This window comes from Gracilinanus agilis, chromosome 1, assembly GCF_016433145.1.
Source record: "Gracilinanus agilis isolate LMUSP501 chromosome 1, AgileGrace, whole genome shotgun sequence".
Classification (NCBI taxonomy): Eukaryota; Metazoa; Chordata; class Mammalia; order Didelphimorphia; family Didelphidae; genus Gracilinanus; species Gracilinanus agilis.
Genome location: NC_058130.1, coordinates 141,841,999 through 141,859,178, shown reverse-complemented (window position 1 = coordinate 141,859,178; position 17,180 = coordinate 141,841,999). Strand labels below are relative to the sequence as shown.

At 34.9% G+C, this 17,180-nt stretch overlaps 1 protein-coding gene across 2 annotated transcripts in view; it reads right to left on the bottom strand.

The window, feature by feature from the left end:
* AXIN1 (axin 1) overlaps positions 1–17,180 on the bottom strand; it is a 176,438-nt gene that overhangs the window by 74,176 nt on the left and 85,082 nt on the right. For both annotated transcript variants that reach the window (XM_044657625.1, XM_044657620.1), the window contains exon 2: positions 1,353–1,493. In XM_044657625.1, the coding sequence (XP_044513560.1) occupies positions 1,353–1,493 (141 nt within the window). The remainder of the gene's footprint in view (positions 1–1,352; positions 1,494–17,180) is intronic.

Below are 17,180 nucleotides of genomic sequence, written 5' to 3'. Positions count from 1 at the left end.
AGAAAAATGTGAGCTGACATAGCCTTGGCTAATTAGAAGGAAACCTAGATCAGGAGTCAGAAAAATTTGTCTTAAATACCAACTCTACCACTAGTTAGCAACATGATTCTTTGATAGGTCACTCTTCCTTCTCGGGGGCTCAGTTTCCTTACCTGTAAAACAAATAGACTGGACTCGATTATCTCTAAGGTCTCTTTCTAGCTCTAACTATCAGTGATTATAAGAACTACCCATGAATCTATTATTTATCAAAATATATCCCTTTCCAACTTTACCATGTTATTAAGCAACAAAGGTGTCTTATTTTGAAGCATTATTCTTATTGATCATGCCAGACTGTGATTCTGATATACTATCAATATTTATATGGCATTTGCCTTTTCCTAATACAAAATAAAACTCACACATTTTAAGGAACTGATATATGTACCTCAGATAGAAGAACAACAAAATATTTGGCCATCTTTTTAAAAAGTCTGCACACTCTAGCTAGAGCCCAGATTGAGCTATTATTCTATATCTGTGTTCATTAAGTAGAGGAAGACATACTCTGGGAATCTGGGGGAGGGGGCACGCTATACACATTATCTATTGGTAGCTCTCTCATCTACCCAGATAAGCAGGTAATTGATTTTTTTTCTGATCTACATTAAAAACCCACCACGGATAATAAGAAAGTATTTTTTTCTTTGACACCAAATATATTAAAGATATGTGGTCAAATGAGCAAAGAATGCCCTCCCCCTTTACCAAACCTGATTCTAACCACTGCTTGATCTTTTTTAGCTACAGCTGAAAATAAATCGATGTAACAGGTGTATAAAAAGCAGCTTCCAGGGGTGTTGGGGGTGGGGGAGAGCGACAGAATCTAGTATAGAACAAGGACAATAAAAACAAACAAGAAACAAGTGATATGATTAGTTTGAACTTGGCGGAAACCATTTAGAACCAATGCTTTCAAGTACACTTATTAAAGATTCTTAAATAAGTCTGAAATCACCAAGTTATTTATGTTCATTATCCACTGGTGATTACACACATAAAAATTTCATGCACCCCTGAGGATGAAGAAACCATCCTTGGGAAGACAATGTGAAAAGAATAGTTCTACTGGATGAAAAAAAAAATTTTTTTTAAAGGCTCATATAATGGGGATCAATGAAAATGCATGATACAAGAATTTAAATATGGCTCTCCATGATCTATGGAATGTTTAGAAATATACATAATATCAATATAAAAATATGGTAACAAGATTACTAAGTAAACAAATTGAGTCATGCAGAGGGGAAGCTGCATTTTAATGAGGATTGTGATAACATTCATTTTCAAAAGAAATCAAAATGACTTACACACTGCTATCAGTGAGGGACATTGTGTCAGCATCACTGGACATACTCTGCTGTTCGCTGTCATTAGCACTGGTGGCTGGTGCTAGGGCATAACCAGAATTGACATAGTAAGGATTGACAGGTTCCCTCCATGAACCATGCCTGTAAAAGGAAAAAAAATTCAAATTTAGTTATCCTCACTTTGAGTATTTCCTAAAGTACAAAAATTTTATGCAAACATTGGTAGTTTCACGAATGGCCAAAAGAGAAATCTATAAGGACGTTAAAGGTATAGGAAATTGTGCCATATACTCAAAAACATTTTGATATCCTTTGCTTTTTTAACAGCACCAGAATTTGTCTTTTATCTTTCCCCTTCACCTGCCCATATGTTCTATCCCATATATAAACAATATTTTAAAAAGAAAAAGACAGAAGAAGGGGAAAGGAAGCAGCAAACTGATCAATATATTTAAAAAGTCTGAAAATAAAGGCAATATTCTGTACTTGGGCACTTACTATCTTTTCTTTGGGATTATGCTTGTTCTATGTAATTTTGTAATATTTGCTTTTGATTATTTGTGGTTACTTACATTTATAGGAAGAAATCATATGTATTGTTTTCTTGGTTTTGTATCATGTCTTATAAACCTTTTTATGCTTCTTTATTTCTATCATATTGATCACGTATTACAAAATAATAATATTTTATTACATCAAAGTATTGCAATTTATTTAGCCAATCATCAACTCCTCCTCACCCCAGTGCAATAATAGACCTAAGTTGTTTGAGGCTGAACAATTATTTCACCCTGTCTTTCTGTGGGTTATGCTGCTCCAGAATTCATTTCTGAGGCATTATGTCAGTTTTTTGGTTTTTTTTTGGTGATTTGAGAGGGTAATTTGGTAGAGATCAGGTGGATCTGTGTACCTTTTCTGATATCTTCCTAAATTCTCATCAGAGATATTTAATAGGCTTTTTTCTCATTCAACCACTTTCCTTCCTATTCTAAATGCACTGATTATATTTGTACAGGAGCTTTTCGGTTTCGTATAATCAAAAATAGCTTATTGTAATCAATCATCTCTATTCCTTGTTTGGTTAAGAATCTATTTCTTACCTTTACTTGCTGAAGGCACATGATCTGCTCCTTTCTATTTTAAAAAAAAATGGCATGCTCTTTAATACCGAAGCCATTTTAAGCCTAATTTTTGCTAGAATGTTTTCTAGTTTTCCCATTTCCCTCATAAGCTCTTTCCTAAATAATTTCTGTTTTGGGGGTTATCAAATCTGGTTTGATTCTTAATGATTCTAATTCTTCTGTGTCTTATTCTGTTTCACTAATTTACTTCTCTATTTTTTAACCAATACCAAATGGTTTTGATGACTGCTACTTTGTAATACAATTTGAGATATGGTGTGGCCCTTTCATCTATCCTTTTTACCCATTATTTTTCTTGATAGTTTAGATTTCTTGTTTCTTCAAGTTAATTTTGTCAAGTTCTATAAAGTACCTCTTTGATAGCTTTATTGGTATAGTGCCATTTTTATTATATTGACATTATTCTTCCAGCTATTTGGGTTGTTTATTTCTTTATTTTTTTTAATGTGCACTTTGTAATTGACTCTATAAGAAAATTTAAGTGCTTTGGGAGATTTAAAAAATATTTTGGGTATTTTATAGTCATTTTGATTAAGATTTCCCCTTTAATTACTTTTTTTAATTTTTAGATTTTGTTATAAAGAAAAACATTTTTAACCATTACCTTCTGTCTTAGAATCACATAGTATTGATTCCAAGGCAGAAGAGAGGTAAAGGCTAGGCAAAAAGGGTTAAGTGAGTTGCTCAGGGTCAAACAAGTAAGAAGTATCTGAGGTCAGATTTGAATTGAAGTCTTCCCAACTCTAGGCCTGGTGCTTTATTCACTATGCTACCGAGTTGTCCCCACGAGATGGTTTCTGAATATTTATTATATGCTCAATACATAAGAACTGAATGACTGCTTTATGTATCTCACTGACTTTAAAAAAATTTTTTTTTTTTTAGCTACAGCAACTCATGAAACCTCTTGGAGGGACAACAATCTCCATTTCACAGTAAGTAATACCAGAAACTATTTCTAGCCAAAATACTAGAGAACGATATTGAAGAAAATGTCACTGTTGGTTTGAAATGACAGTAGAATTGCAGTAATGAGACTGGGAAGCAATTACTATGCAACCACAAAAATCAGGTGAGATATCTCTACTTATAGTTACAGGGCACTTGGGCAGGGAAGAATCAGAGCAAGATATTGGCAGCTGGAAATTTCTGTATTTTTGGTCTGAAAGCAGGAATTATACTAATTATCTCTTTATCTTGCACTATCTATGTACTACCATATTATGCTGCAAAGTAGACAATTAAAAAATGATTATTGAATGAATAAAGTCCAGTCCTAAAATATGATGCTGGACATGTTCAAATTCTAAAAGACTATTAAAAGAAAACTGAATTTAAAAAGAAATATTAAAACCAAAAAATGGAAGAGGAAATTATTACTCAGAATTAAATCCACTAAACAGAAACTCTATCAAACAAATTATAAAGTTAATTCCTTTAGAGTTAACCATTTCAATATTTCAGTACCTATATTTCATCTTATTCACTAATATAGTTCATACTAAACAACTCCCAAGTAACAAAAGCCACAAAAAATGGTGTTCTGGAAATCTTTAATTTTTGCATTTTCTGTTTGTATTTTTATTTTTTTTCATTACCCATACATGATTTCTGCATTCCTATACAATATGTCTCAGAGGTGATCAGTGGTGAGAAAATGAGGTTCCAGTTCATAGCAAAATACAATATGAAAAGAATTCCAATTTGAGTGCAAGACTCAACACTTGTAATGGTGAGGAACTGAGCAATAAATGATGGAGGAAAGAGAATGAAAAGTAAACCAAATACTGTTGATAATAGTCTGTTTATTATAATATTTTTTTCATATAATCCTTCCTTTAATTCTTAAAATGAATGGGTGAATATACTATTTCAGAGACCAAGAACCTTACAGCCTGGAACAGTACATATACTATCAGTACCACATTTAAATGAAACCCCAAGTTAAGCCCACAACCAAAATTTAAACCAAAGAATGCAAGGTAGATAATTACACAGAGTGAGAGTAGAAATACTATTTAAAATTATTTTAGAATAAATAATTTTAAATGAATAACAAAATAAGTGTATTAGAAATATCATTAATTCTATATCTCAAATGGCAGATATGTATTTCTTTTGTGATTAAATTATGGTCCATCTTACTCATAAGGCTCAAAACCCCATAAGGACAGAAACATACAATGAGGTGGGTGGGGGTGTGATTTTCAAAACTTGCCTAAGGCACAGAAATAGCTTGTTCCTCCATCATCATTCATAGCAGTGACATAAGCAATTAGATGCAATTTGCGTTCTCATCCAGACACATAAGTAGCTCTCAGAAAGCTTCAATCTGAAAGCTCTAGAGTAGCTCTCTCCTACAATTTCCCAAACCCAAGATTAAAATTCCTAAGAGATAGAACTTAAAAAAATTGTTGAATTACCAGAAAATAACTTGTCAAAATTGTAACAACATTTCTATAGCACTTCCTAACTTATGTAGTACTTTCTTTATGAACCAGTCGAGTTGGTTGTGGAAGTATTACATCCTTTTATTTCTACTTTATAGAGACAAAAACTGAGTTTTTCAAAATTTAATTGCTAAGAGTATATGACAAGTTTAACCTTAGAACTAAAACTCAAACCCAGGTCTTCTAAACTCTAAATCTAGTACACCACCTGGCCTCTTCTAAACTGCAAACTAAACAACAGGTCCTTTTCAGAGAATTGGCCAACTCATCTTTATTTATATTCCGTTCACAGACATAATCTCAAATTGAAGTACTTTAATATTTGAAGTCCTCTCCTATAAAATGGTAAATCATGACCCAACTTCTAGTGTACCTGTTGTTAGACATAAAATGACTCACACTCAATCTTATTACTCTAGTAGTGAAGGCATCCTTTTCCCTTCCAAGACAGCTGTTATACTTCATTTGACTATGACACAATTTTGCAAGCAAAGTTCTCTTTATCTCTATTTTCTGACAGATTTTTTTGAAACATACCTACTTTCATTCTGAAACACTCCACTATAATTGGGGAGAAGTAAGGGAGAAAAGATGGAAGATGGTTCAGAGTTTTCATAAGAATACAATACTATTAGCATTTCAGAAAGTCTTCTTTCAAATGTCAAGCAAGCCTTCCTTATGGATTAGGCTTTGTAGATAATCCCATTATAATGTAGCACTGAATGACAGTTGGTTTCTGAAATGAACCTTCTGAACATTTTAAGATGAAAATGCAAATTGCACAGAACAATAATTTCTCTTTACCTTCAAACAAAGTTCTGTAGTAATGAATTTAACGAAAACTAGACACTGATGAATTTAAATAGCATAGAACAGGTACATATGGGCACCCCTTTAATTGATCCTCATTTATAAAAAAAAACCACTTAGGGAGAAATACCAATATTATTAGTAATGTATACATGACAACATGTAATAAAAATTTTAGAACCTTGTCCTAATATTGCTTTTGGGATCTAGGGCAATGACCATGTTTTTCAAATGATGATGCTATGGGGTATTCTTTTGGGACACAATGGTATCTATACCCTAATGGAAAGTGTAAAAGATGATAGCATGATATAATGGAAAGACAACTTAACTGGATTCAGAAAATCTAAATTCAACTCCTAACTTTGCTACTTTCTAGAGCTATATGATCTCAGGCAAATCATTTTACTTCTCTATGTCTCAACCTCTTAAAGTCCCGTCAAATTCAGACATACTAGCTACATGCATGTGGACGTTTATCATACTTTCTTGTTACTGATATATTATGTTATCTTATATTGCCAAGCTGTAAAGAACTGACTCATAAACTTGAAGTATTCTTGGGAAAAACAGCCATATTTGAGGACTATGTTATCCCAAGTTGTATTGTCAAGCTATGCTGAATTACTGCATCATAATAATTCCTAAATATGATATTTATCCTTACTTTACACACATCTTTACTACCACCATTAAATATTAGAAATATTTAGGTGTGGCAGTGACACCAGTAGGTCCAATATTCTTAAGTAAACAAAACCTTTTTTGGGAAGACTTAACATTAATGATTTAGTAACTGATTATTATGATAAAGTGATTAATGTGAGGAAGTACAAAGGTACAAGTCTATATCTCATATTTTCTTTTGTTTTAAGCCTATCTCCCCTATTAGATGTAAACATGCTAGACAAAGTCAAGTTTTTTTCTGCTCCCTTGGTAACTGCCTAATACTTGGTATACTGCTGTAAGTTGCTAGTCAGCAAATGTTACTGACTGACACTCCTATATTATACCAAGATAAAGACCTAAAAATAAAAAGTTCCTTCTTAGGAGCAAGATTAAAGAGTAATTACTTATGGCAATGTATTTTATTTTCCCTGAAAAAGATATAACTACTAAAATAGTAGAGAAGTTTTCCTATAAGGATAACTCCAGAGAAGGTCAAATCAAATAAGCTACAGAAATACAGGATTTAAATTAAAACCTCATTTCTTTTTCATCATTGCCATTGCCATTTTCATGTTCATCATCATCAAGGAAAGATATTTGTTTAGAATTTTCAAGTTATCAGAGTTTACATATACTATTTCATTTGAGGCTCACAACACTTTAGAGAGTAGGAAATTGAAGCCCAAGAAAGGGTAAGTGATTTGTCCCAAATCACAAAATTCATAATGTATCAGAGGTAAGATTCTAGCCCAGTTCTTCCTGAGAAGTACAGTACTTCCCAAATTTTTTCACTCTAAAGCAGTGGTTCCCAAACTTTTTTTGCCTACCACCCCCTTTCCAGAAAAAATATTACTCAGCCCCCTGGAAATTAATTTTTAAAAAAATGTTAATAGCAATTAATAGGAAAGATAAATGCACCTGTGGTCATCACCACCCCCCTGGATCGCTGCAGCACTCACCAGGGGGCGGTAGCACCCACTTTGGGAATCACTGCTCTAAAGTTTTATTCTAAATATTCCAGGCCTTACTTGGAGTGTATACAGATAGATCTAACCTGTACAACACGGAACAAGGCACTATATCAAGCAAAAGAGGGAAAGGAGGCAGGGAAACCTCTGAAAATAACATGCTAGATTATAACAGAACCAAAAGGCAAAAAGAAAAAATGGGAAATGAGTCCATTGAACCCAGAAATAACAGAGTTTCATCTACGGGATATCTGATAATACAAATAGTTTTCATTTTATGTAAGTGCTGTAAGGGGCTGGCAAATAATTTAAGGACATATGGGGGCCTGAAACAGAAGCAAAAGCAGAAGGAAGACTATGCTGGAGTCAATCACATTGGGACCTGGTCAGACTGAGAGGAAAAATACATGAGGGCAGATGGAATAGGGATGAGACATCACACACACAGATAGGAGAGGACAAGCAACAGTCAGGTCAAGTACATACAGACATGTGGGGGCCAGATGCAGGGAGGGCAAAGATCTCTCTCGGAGGTTTCAAACCAAGCCCCAGATCTTGGTGGTGGTAGCAGCTGTGGCAATCTCTCTGCAGTTCTGTTGTTCTGCTTTCAATTGGAGGGTTTTTTGAGGGGGGAGAGGGAGGCTAAGGAGTAGGCAGGTGCAGAGAGAGCACAGCACTATACAGCAGAGTTAACATAGTTTTTTTTTTTGGGGGGGGAGTAAATTTCTTTCAGAATTATTCACATAAAGACAAATCTATGTACTACAAATTTATGTAAAGCAAGAATTATTTGTATTTGCTACAGACTGTATAAAGACGGATTTAGTCTGGTTTCAGATTTGGAAAGAAGGAATATGACCTTCTTATGCATTCTATATCAGTCACTTATAGGAGGTGCACAAAGGAAATACTTTAGATCTCATTTTAACTCAAAACTGTGCTACTTCTAAGAGAACAAACTTTGGACTTTCCCTTTCCAGTAATAATCTCCTTCCTATCTATCTTTCCTTCTGTTTCACTTTTCATAAACCAATTCTTCATTCTCATTGTGACATCTAGTCAATCCATCTGTCTCAGATTTCCCATTCCACAATACCTTTTCCAGTCTCCCTCTATTTTTTATATTTTGGTTCTAGAGTTGGACAGTTCAACTATACAAAGTTCTCTGGTTCTATAATACTTTTGTCTAAATGAAATTACTGGCTAGACACAACATGCCTTTCCTACTCCTGTGTGAATGAAGTTCCACAACCATGCTGCCAGGGCTTGCTACAAATTTGTATCTCATCAATAATTTTTAAATAACTTACTGTCTAATGTTGTGTGCTAAGTATTGGAGATACAAAAACAAATATGGAATAGTCCTTGTCTTCAGTAAGTTTACATTCCATTAGCATAGTATGCAGATGTTGAACCTTTTAGAAAGGCAGGTGATGTGAAAAATGTCTTCAGGCACCTGTGGGGAGGAGGAGGGGAGTAGCCTAATCCCACATCCTTTCTAGTAACCAACTCTGGCAAACTCTTTGCTGGGGCAATGGTGTGTTGCCCACAGAGAGGGCTCTGAGTGCCCCCTCCCATGCACATGTACCATAGGTTCACCATCATGGGGAAAGAAGCAACTAGGAGTCATGGGACTGATGTGGGCTGCCATGAAAGGAGGTGTCCCTGATTTTAACCCCCACAATCAGGCCCTGAATTGGAATAGTAACTCTGTCAGTAATTATTTGTGGCTTTTAGTAAGTCACTCTCTTGGCTTCAGTATCCTTATTTGTAAAGTAAGGGAATTGGACTAGATGGCTTGTAAAATCACATATCATATATGTATGTATGTGTGTGTGCATATATATAATATACATACACACACAAGAGTATGTTCTTCATGGGGAAGGATAGAGAAAGCACTAATAACTAGAGGGGTTTGGGCATCATGTATGACATGTCACTTGAACAGAGCTTTAAGAAAAACTTAGGATTCTAAGAAATAGAGGTATAGGAAGACCACATTCTAGGAACTGAGGGACAGTCTGATTAAAGGTGACTACCTGGTAGAAATGTGAAGAAGTGAAATTTAAAATAAGTTTGGAAAGGTAGTCTGGAGATAAATCATGAGGTTTTAAATATCAAATAGAAAATTTTTTCTGTAGGCAACAAGGAATCATAGGAGCTTTTAAAGCAGTGAAGTCTATGGTAAAATATGTTTTAGGAATATTAGCTTAATTAGTACAACCCAGTGGAATTGCTTTTCGGTGCTGGGAGGGGGGAGAGAAGAAGGGAGGGAAAGAAAAAGAATCATGTAAATATGGAAAAATATTTAAAAATTTAAATTAAAAAAATTTAAAAATAAAGAAAAAAAGGAATATCAGTTTAGTAGCTATGTGGAAAATGGATTGGAGAGGGAAAAGACTGAAAGCAAGGAAATCAATTAGGAGGCTTTTGCAACATAGAACCTGGACTAGGGTGTGCCCCAGAAAAGCTGTGGAAATACATAATCAACAAGATTTAGCACCTAACTTATAAATAGGGATTAGGGAAAATGAGGAATTGAGGAGTCTCAGACAATTGTGAACCTGAGTGAACAGATGGATGATGATGTCCTCTCAACAGAAAAAGAGAAGCTCAGGGTTTTGGGGAAAGATAATGAGTCCTGTTTGGAAAAATTTTAGTTCAAGACGCCTACAGGAAATATGGCTGATGATTTGGGCCAATTATATGGAACTGTGAGCAGTCTACATAGAGAAGTGAACTTACAGTGATGGGGAGAGGATGATCAGATCACTGAGAGAAAGTAGAGAGAAGTGAGAAGAGGAAATAGAGGCAACAAATGTAGGTAGCTTTTTCTAGGAGGTTGGCTTTGAAAGAGAATTGGAAATAACTTGACTGGGGCCAATTAAGAAGTTTTTTAAGGATGAGGTAAACATAGGCATGTTTATAAGAAGCAAGAAAGCAGTTCCCCTCACTCCAATTAATTACTGGCACAGAGCCCGAGACCTTGTAGGAGCTTAATGAATGCTTGTTGAATTGAACTGCTTCCTATGTGGAAGGTGCTGTCCTTGGCACTGGGAAATAAACATAAAAACAAAACAGACCTTAAAAATCTTCATCTTTTTAAGAGCTGAGCTCAAATGACACTCCTTCATTTGAGGTCCTATCTTGATTCCTCTCTTATTCTCTTTCAGTTGAGAAACTGATGTCATTAATCAGTTTAAATTTGTTGCTTCAAAATTATTAGTGATCTCATAATTGCCAGCTCCAATTTTCTTTTTAACTTTTATGCAGCATTTAATATAATTGACCAGGCTAGATAACTTCTTCTCTCTGGGTTTTTGTGAAATTGCCCTTTTTTTGTTTTCATTTGGCTGCTTCTTTCAATTTCCTTTCCTGTATCATTATCTATACCTTCTATTCCCTAAATGTAGATATAGTCCAAGATATAATGTCCTAGACCCTTCTCTTTACTTTCTCTCTTTTCCTTCTAACATTACTTGTATTTACAGTGTATCTGTTCAGTAGTAGTTTTTGTATTCCCATCCTCATCCAAGTATAGCACTTTGCACAAAATTTAATTCAATTCAGCTAATTTCATTAAGCTCCTACAAGGTGTCAGGTATGTGAGAAATAAGATGATACAAAGAGGAAAAAAAAGTCTTAATTGTAAAAAAAAACTTGGAGGAAACACACAGATGATCAAATACAAAACAATATAAAGTCACAAGGATGGGGGGCAGATAATAGGAGAGAACAAAAAAGAAAAAAAAGAGGAGAAAACAAAGGCCCTTGGTAGGAGGTGGCACTTGAGCTGAATCATGAAAAGTTCTAAGAGCTGAGGAAGGAGAGTCTTCCAAACAGCAAATCACATATGAAAAATTACAGAGGCAGGAAATAACTGGAACATAGACTTGAGGATAGAAAGGACCCTCTCAGAAGGTCAACTAGTCCAATCCACTGATTTTAAAGATAAGACAGATAAGGCCCAGAGAGGTTTAGTGACTTGTCCAAGGTCACCAGCATATTAAAAACCAAAACTAGGAAACAACATAGCCTGATTTCCAATCCAGGGCTCTTCAATTGCAATAGATTATTTTAAATGTCTGTTCAGCCTTGATAAATCTCTCACATTCACTTCCTTCTCAATTCACACAGCCACTACTCTAATTTAGGTCCTCATCACCTTTCACCTGGACCAGTGCAATAGCCTCCTAATTGGTCTCTCAGGTTCATGCATACATTCTGCACTCAGCTTCCAAAATGATAATTCCAAAACATGTCTGACCTTGTCACTGCCCTCTAGTAAAAAAATTCCAATAGATGTGCACCTCAAGAATCAAATGCAAATTTTTCTTTTTGGCCCTACCCAACCTGATTCCAACCTTTCTAAGCTTACTACACATTATTAGCCTCTCAGCTAACCATATATCACTTCCATTCCCTATGGTTTAGCTAGACTAGCCTTCCCAAAGTTCCTCATATATAATGCCATAGTTCGTTTCCATATCTTTCCACAGGTTGTATCTTCATTCCTTCCCTTCCAAGCTTACTTGAATACAGTAATGCTCACCACCTCTTAGAATCTTCAAGGGTCTTTACAAGGCTCCTGAGAGTTCAGATACCTTGATCTCACCATTTACTTCAAACCAAGTTATTTCTTTTTGTACATACTTATATGTATACACATAAATATATTTGTATATGTTTATATGCTATAAATATTATAATGTTTTTATGTAGAACATAAGCTCTAATGGATGAGGATCAAGTTACTTCTGTCTGTATTTTCAAAGAGTCTGACATATAACAATGATTGAACTAGTTAGAGCCAAGGAATAATGAAATTTAGGTTTTCCTCTGGATTCAACATTTACTACTTCTGTGACCTTTGGCAAGTCATCTAAGCTTGTTAGGCATCAATTTCCTCATTTATAAAATGAGAAAAATATTATCTGTTGACCTACCTCATAGTACTGTACTCAACAGCTTAGTTGTATAACTCCTTGACAAGATCAGAATTTGAAAGCATTTTATAAATATAGGTTTCAAAAAATTAAGGGGACATTGTCCTTATCTTCACAGACCAACGAATATATCTTATCTATTTAGGAAAGACTACTGTGGCAGCAAACATTGAGTTTGGTAAAAGGATTCCCCATTAAAAGCTGATATAAAACTTAAACAGTGCCAAAAGCACCTATCACAAAAAATTTGTTAATAGTACCACTTTCTGTCCACCAAAAAAATAAAAAGCCTTTAATAATATAGAGCACAGAGTTAAGTGTTCTGCAATGCTTTGCAGAAAATCAAAGACACAAGAGTTGAGTCAAAACCTTTAAATGTCAAATCCTCACATGAAAACCACTTAACAAAGGGAGATAAAGTCAAGAGATTGGCTGGATCTTTGGCCAAGGAAAGAGTGAGGAAAAAAAAATACTCCAGACAGGTCATAGCAAAACTTTATAGAACATGAGGAAGCTATGGTTTATGGAAAGAACAGAATTGAAATTTAGTAACCCTGGTCTTCAGAGACTTGACTATGAATGTAACTAACTTTGTAACCTTAGTCAAGTCACTTTATCAACTTGAGTCCTTTATCCAAAAGTAAAATGAAAGAAATGGGCATTGTGATTTCCGATATCCCTTACAAATATGAAATTTGGTAACTGTGTGATCTTTAAGACACCAGGAAAATGACAATGGTAAAGGCAAACATGAATTTTGAAGAGATGTGATGTTATCACTTTAATAGATATTTCATATAAAAAATTCTTCAAATGATATGAAAAGAGCATGATCAGTTTTAAAAAATGGAAAAACTGAGAACTTGAGAGGCTAAATAAAATAAGTCATGAATCTATTTTGGCTCACCACCTGCTTTCTGGAATGCTAACCTTTTTAAAAAGATAAGCATTAGGAAAATTCTGTGGGTTTAAAGTAATGAGTAAAGCTGGATTCACACTAGAGGAGGAAAGATGAACTTAAAATATTGCTTGGTAATTTTAAAACATAAAAGTATGAGGAGTAAGGAGGAGACAGACTTATCTTTACCATCTACATTCTAGCTGCATCAGAAAGTAGTGTTAAGAGTAATGTTTTTGCATAAGTTTGAAATTAACAAAGAATCTTCCCCCCCCCCGAAAAAAAAACAAAAACAACCCTTACTTTCTGTCTCATAGTCAATACTGAGTGCTAGTTCCAAGGCAGAAGAGTGGTATGGGTTAGGCAACTGGGGTTAAGTGACTTACCTAGGGTAATATAGCTAGGAAGCATCTGAGGCTACATTTGAACCCAGGACCTCCCATCTGCATGTATGATTATGTATTAAGCCACCTAGCTGTTCCATAAAGAATTTAAATGCTTTTCTTTTTAAATTAATGTCATCTATTTTCTACATCATCATAATTTTCTCCAGTATTACTTCTCCTCTCAGAGTCATTCAATATAATAGTATTTTAAAGAGGAATAAAAATCAGCAAAATAAGTCTTTAATATTAAAGTTACCTATCTATTCAGAAAGTATTATAGGATATAGTGTGCAGTGCCAGTCTTAGCCTAATTTCTGCCACACTGCTTTTTACTTCTTCCAGAAGTTTTTAATCAAAGGAGTTTTTTCCTTAGGTAATTTATATTTTCTACTTTATCAAGGACAGGGTCATTATTTCTGATTCTACCTTGTCTAGTCTGTTACATTAATCTATTCTTCTCTTTTTTAACTAGGACAAAATGAGTTGCATGGTTGATGCTCTATAGCAGTGGTTCCCAAACTTTTTTGGCCTACCGCCCCCTTTCCAGAAAAAATATTACTAAGCCCCCTGGAAATTAATTTTTTAAAAAATTTAACAGCAATTAACAGGAAAGATAAACACACCTGTGGCCATCACCGCTTCCCTGAATTGCTGCAGCACCCACCAGGGGGTGGTAGCGCCCACTTTGGGAATCATTGTTCTAAAGTATAGTAAGAAGTCTAGAAGTGTTATTCCCTTTTCATTACAACTTCTTTTCTTTTCTTTCTTTTTTTTTTAAAAAACCCCTAACTTCTGTGTATTGGCTCATAGGTGGAAGAGTGGTAAAGGTGGGCAATGGAGGTCAAGTGACTTGCCCAGGGTCACACAGCTGGGAAGTGTCTGAGGCCAGATTTGAACCTAGGACCTCCCGTCTCTAGGCCTGACTCTCAATCCACTGAGCTACCCAGCTGCCCCCCCCAACTTCTTTTCAATAATTCTCTTGACATACTAGATCTTTTATTTTTTGCAAATGGATTTTATTTTTTATCAAATTCTATAAAGGAATCCCTTGAGAATTTGAATGGTACAGCATTAAAAGTGAAAATTAACATTAGCAGTACAAATATTTTTATTTTAGTGGCATAATCTAGTCAAAAGCGCCAAATGTTCCTGCAGCTTTTTAAATTGTTCTTTATTTCCTTGAAAAAAAAATTTTGTAATTGAATCTATACAAGTCTCTTGTGCATTTTAGTAGGCAGATTCCCAGATATCGTCTGCATTTTCTAGTGATCCAGAATGAGATTTCTCTTTCTATTATTGTTTCTTGGATTTTGTTGTTATATGGAAATGCTGTTGATTTTTGAGGGTTTATTTTGTAGCCTGTAACTTTACTGAAGCTATTATATCAATTATTAACTTGCTGAATCTCTAGAATTTTCCAAAGATACCATAATATAATTAGCCAACAGGGATAGTTTTATCTCCTTATCTTTGTGCCTTTCTTTCTCTTCTCTTATTGCTACTGCTAGTGTTTCCAGAACTATTTCAGATAATAATGGGGAGTAGAAATTTTTGTAAAATATTCTAGTATACTTCCACTGTATATAGTATATAGGGGATATAGTATATCCCCAGCATATACAGTTTTGAACAAATGCTTGTTTTGCAATATTTATTCTTGGATGCCTAAAATTATTTACTAGATCTATGGCCCATATTTCCTTCTGTTGTTGCCGTTTTCTCTGATGATTTATCTTCTTATGTTTCTTCTCTCCTTCTCCCCCACTAAGATTTTTGGTAAATTTCAATTAATTTTTTCTATTGTTCATTTTCTGACACTTCTGAGAGTGATTTCTTTGGAGGTTGGATCTCAAAAGATTTCAGTCTTCTCCCACACTGAGCAATCCACAGCCCAACTCTCTGTCACAAGTGGCTTAGGGGAGGAGAGAGGAGAGGAACAGAACTGGCCTGTCTCTTTTCCCTGGGTTTAGTGGATTGCCACATAGCATCTCCTCACCTTCATGGTGTCCTGTCCCATTCCCTCTGTTCCTCTTCTCTGGCCAAGCACTGTTGTGCTGGTGATAATATGGCTGATATCTATAGTTTGGGTCTTAAGAGACTCTGGTGGTGGTAGGGTGAGGAGGTGTGAGTGTAAGCTCTATTTCAAGGTCAGCCACATGTACTACTCATTTCCCCTCTGATTCTCCAATCTCTTTTAGAGATCATTTGCAAGAAAGAATGTTGCCTAAACTTTTGCATCCTAGGGTCTGATTCTCCTTGGCACTGGAAAGAGAGGGTTGTAGGGTTGGTTTTATTGTAAGCCTGTGGGTTGGATCCTTAGGTCAGCCCGTGCAGGTTTGGTGCCAGTATTGTGGTGGACAGTGAGAAAGAGGAAGCTTTGTAGGCTGAGGTTAGGTATTAATTCACATTTTATTTTTTTAAAAGCTTCTTAAGGCTTCTGGGTGTCCTAAATGAAAGGTGTTAAAACACAGCCTGCAGCTCACAACATGTCCGAGTATAGTCTAAATCAGATTAAAATGTAATTGGGAAATATTTAATGAAATAAATTTTTAAAAAACCCAATAAAACAAATTTAAAAATGGAGTCATTAGGTGTTTCACAGCAATACTTATGTATCTTATATACAAATTAGTAATCTCCATTTCTATGATTTGACACCACTGTTCAGACCATAGAGACAAGCTGAAATTTCTTAATCTTGAATGCATAATTTGTTTTGCAGAGATGTAAGAAATTGTGAGAATCATGGAAAACATCTAGTCCTTCACCTTTTCAGTCATGTGACCGATCAAATAAGTTTTAAAAAACAAAAACAAATAACAATAGATGGCTAGATGTTTTTAGTAAAACTTTTAAGTGTAAAATGGCAAACTTTAAATTTGTCCATCTCTTTTTTTTTTTTTAAACCCTTAACTTCTGTGTATTGACTTATAGGTGGAAGAGTGGTAAGAGTAGGCAATGGGGGTCAAGTGATTTGCCCAAGGTCACACAGCTGGGAAGTGTCTGAGGCCAGATTTGAACCTAGGACCTCCCGTCTCTAGGCCTGACTCTCAATCCACTGAGCTACCCAGCTGCCCCCTTGTCCATCTCTCTTAAATGTGTATTGACATGGAACACCTCTTGTATGTATGTCTAAGAATCACTTAATAGTCATGAGAAAACATTCCCTCCATCTCTTCACACCAACAAGTACAAATTTGTTCTTTCCACTCTTCTCAGGAGCTCTTCAATCCTTCTTCGTCATTTTTAATTTGCTCCTTAATATATATCTTTCAGATATTTAAAATATCTTTCAGCTATTTATACTTCCAAGGTTTCTTAATCTTTTTGATAATGAATCTTAATTTTTTTGTCATGGATCCCTTCAGTATTCTGGTGAAGTCTATATAACCTTTCTCAAACTAATGCTTTAAAAAAAACTAAAAATACTAAAATTCAGTTAGAGATTAGTGAAAATATAAATGTACTTTCCCCCAAAGTCTTGGCAAACAGACAAATGTCGAAAAGGTTTAAGATTTCATGAGAGGGGGCAGCTGGGTAGCTCAGTGGAGTGAGA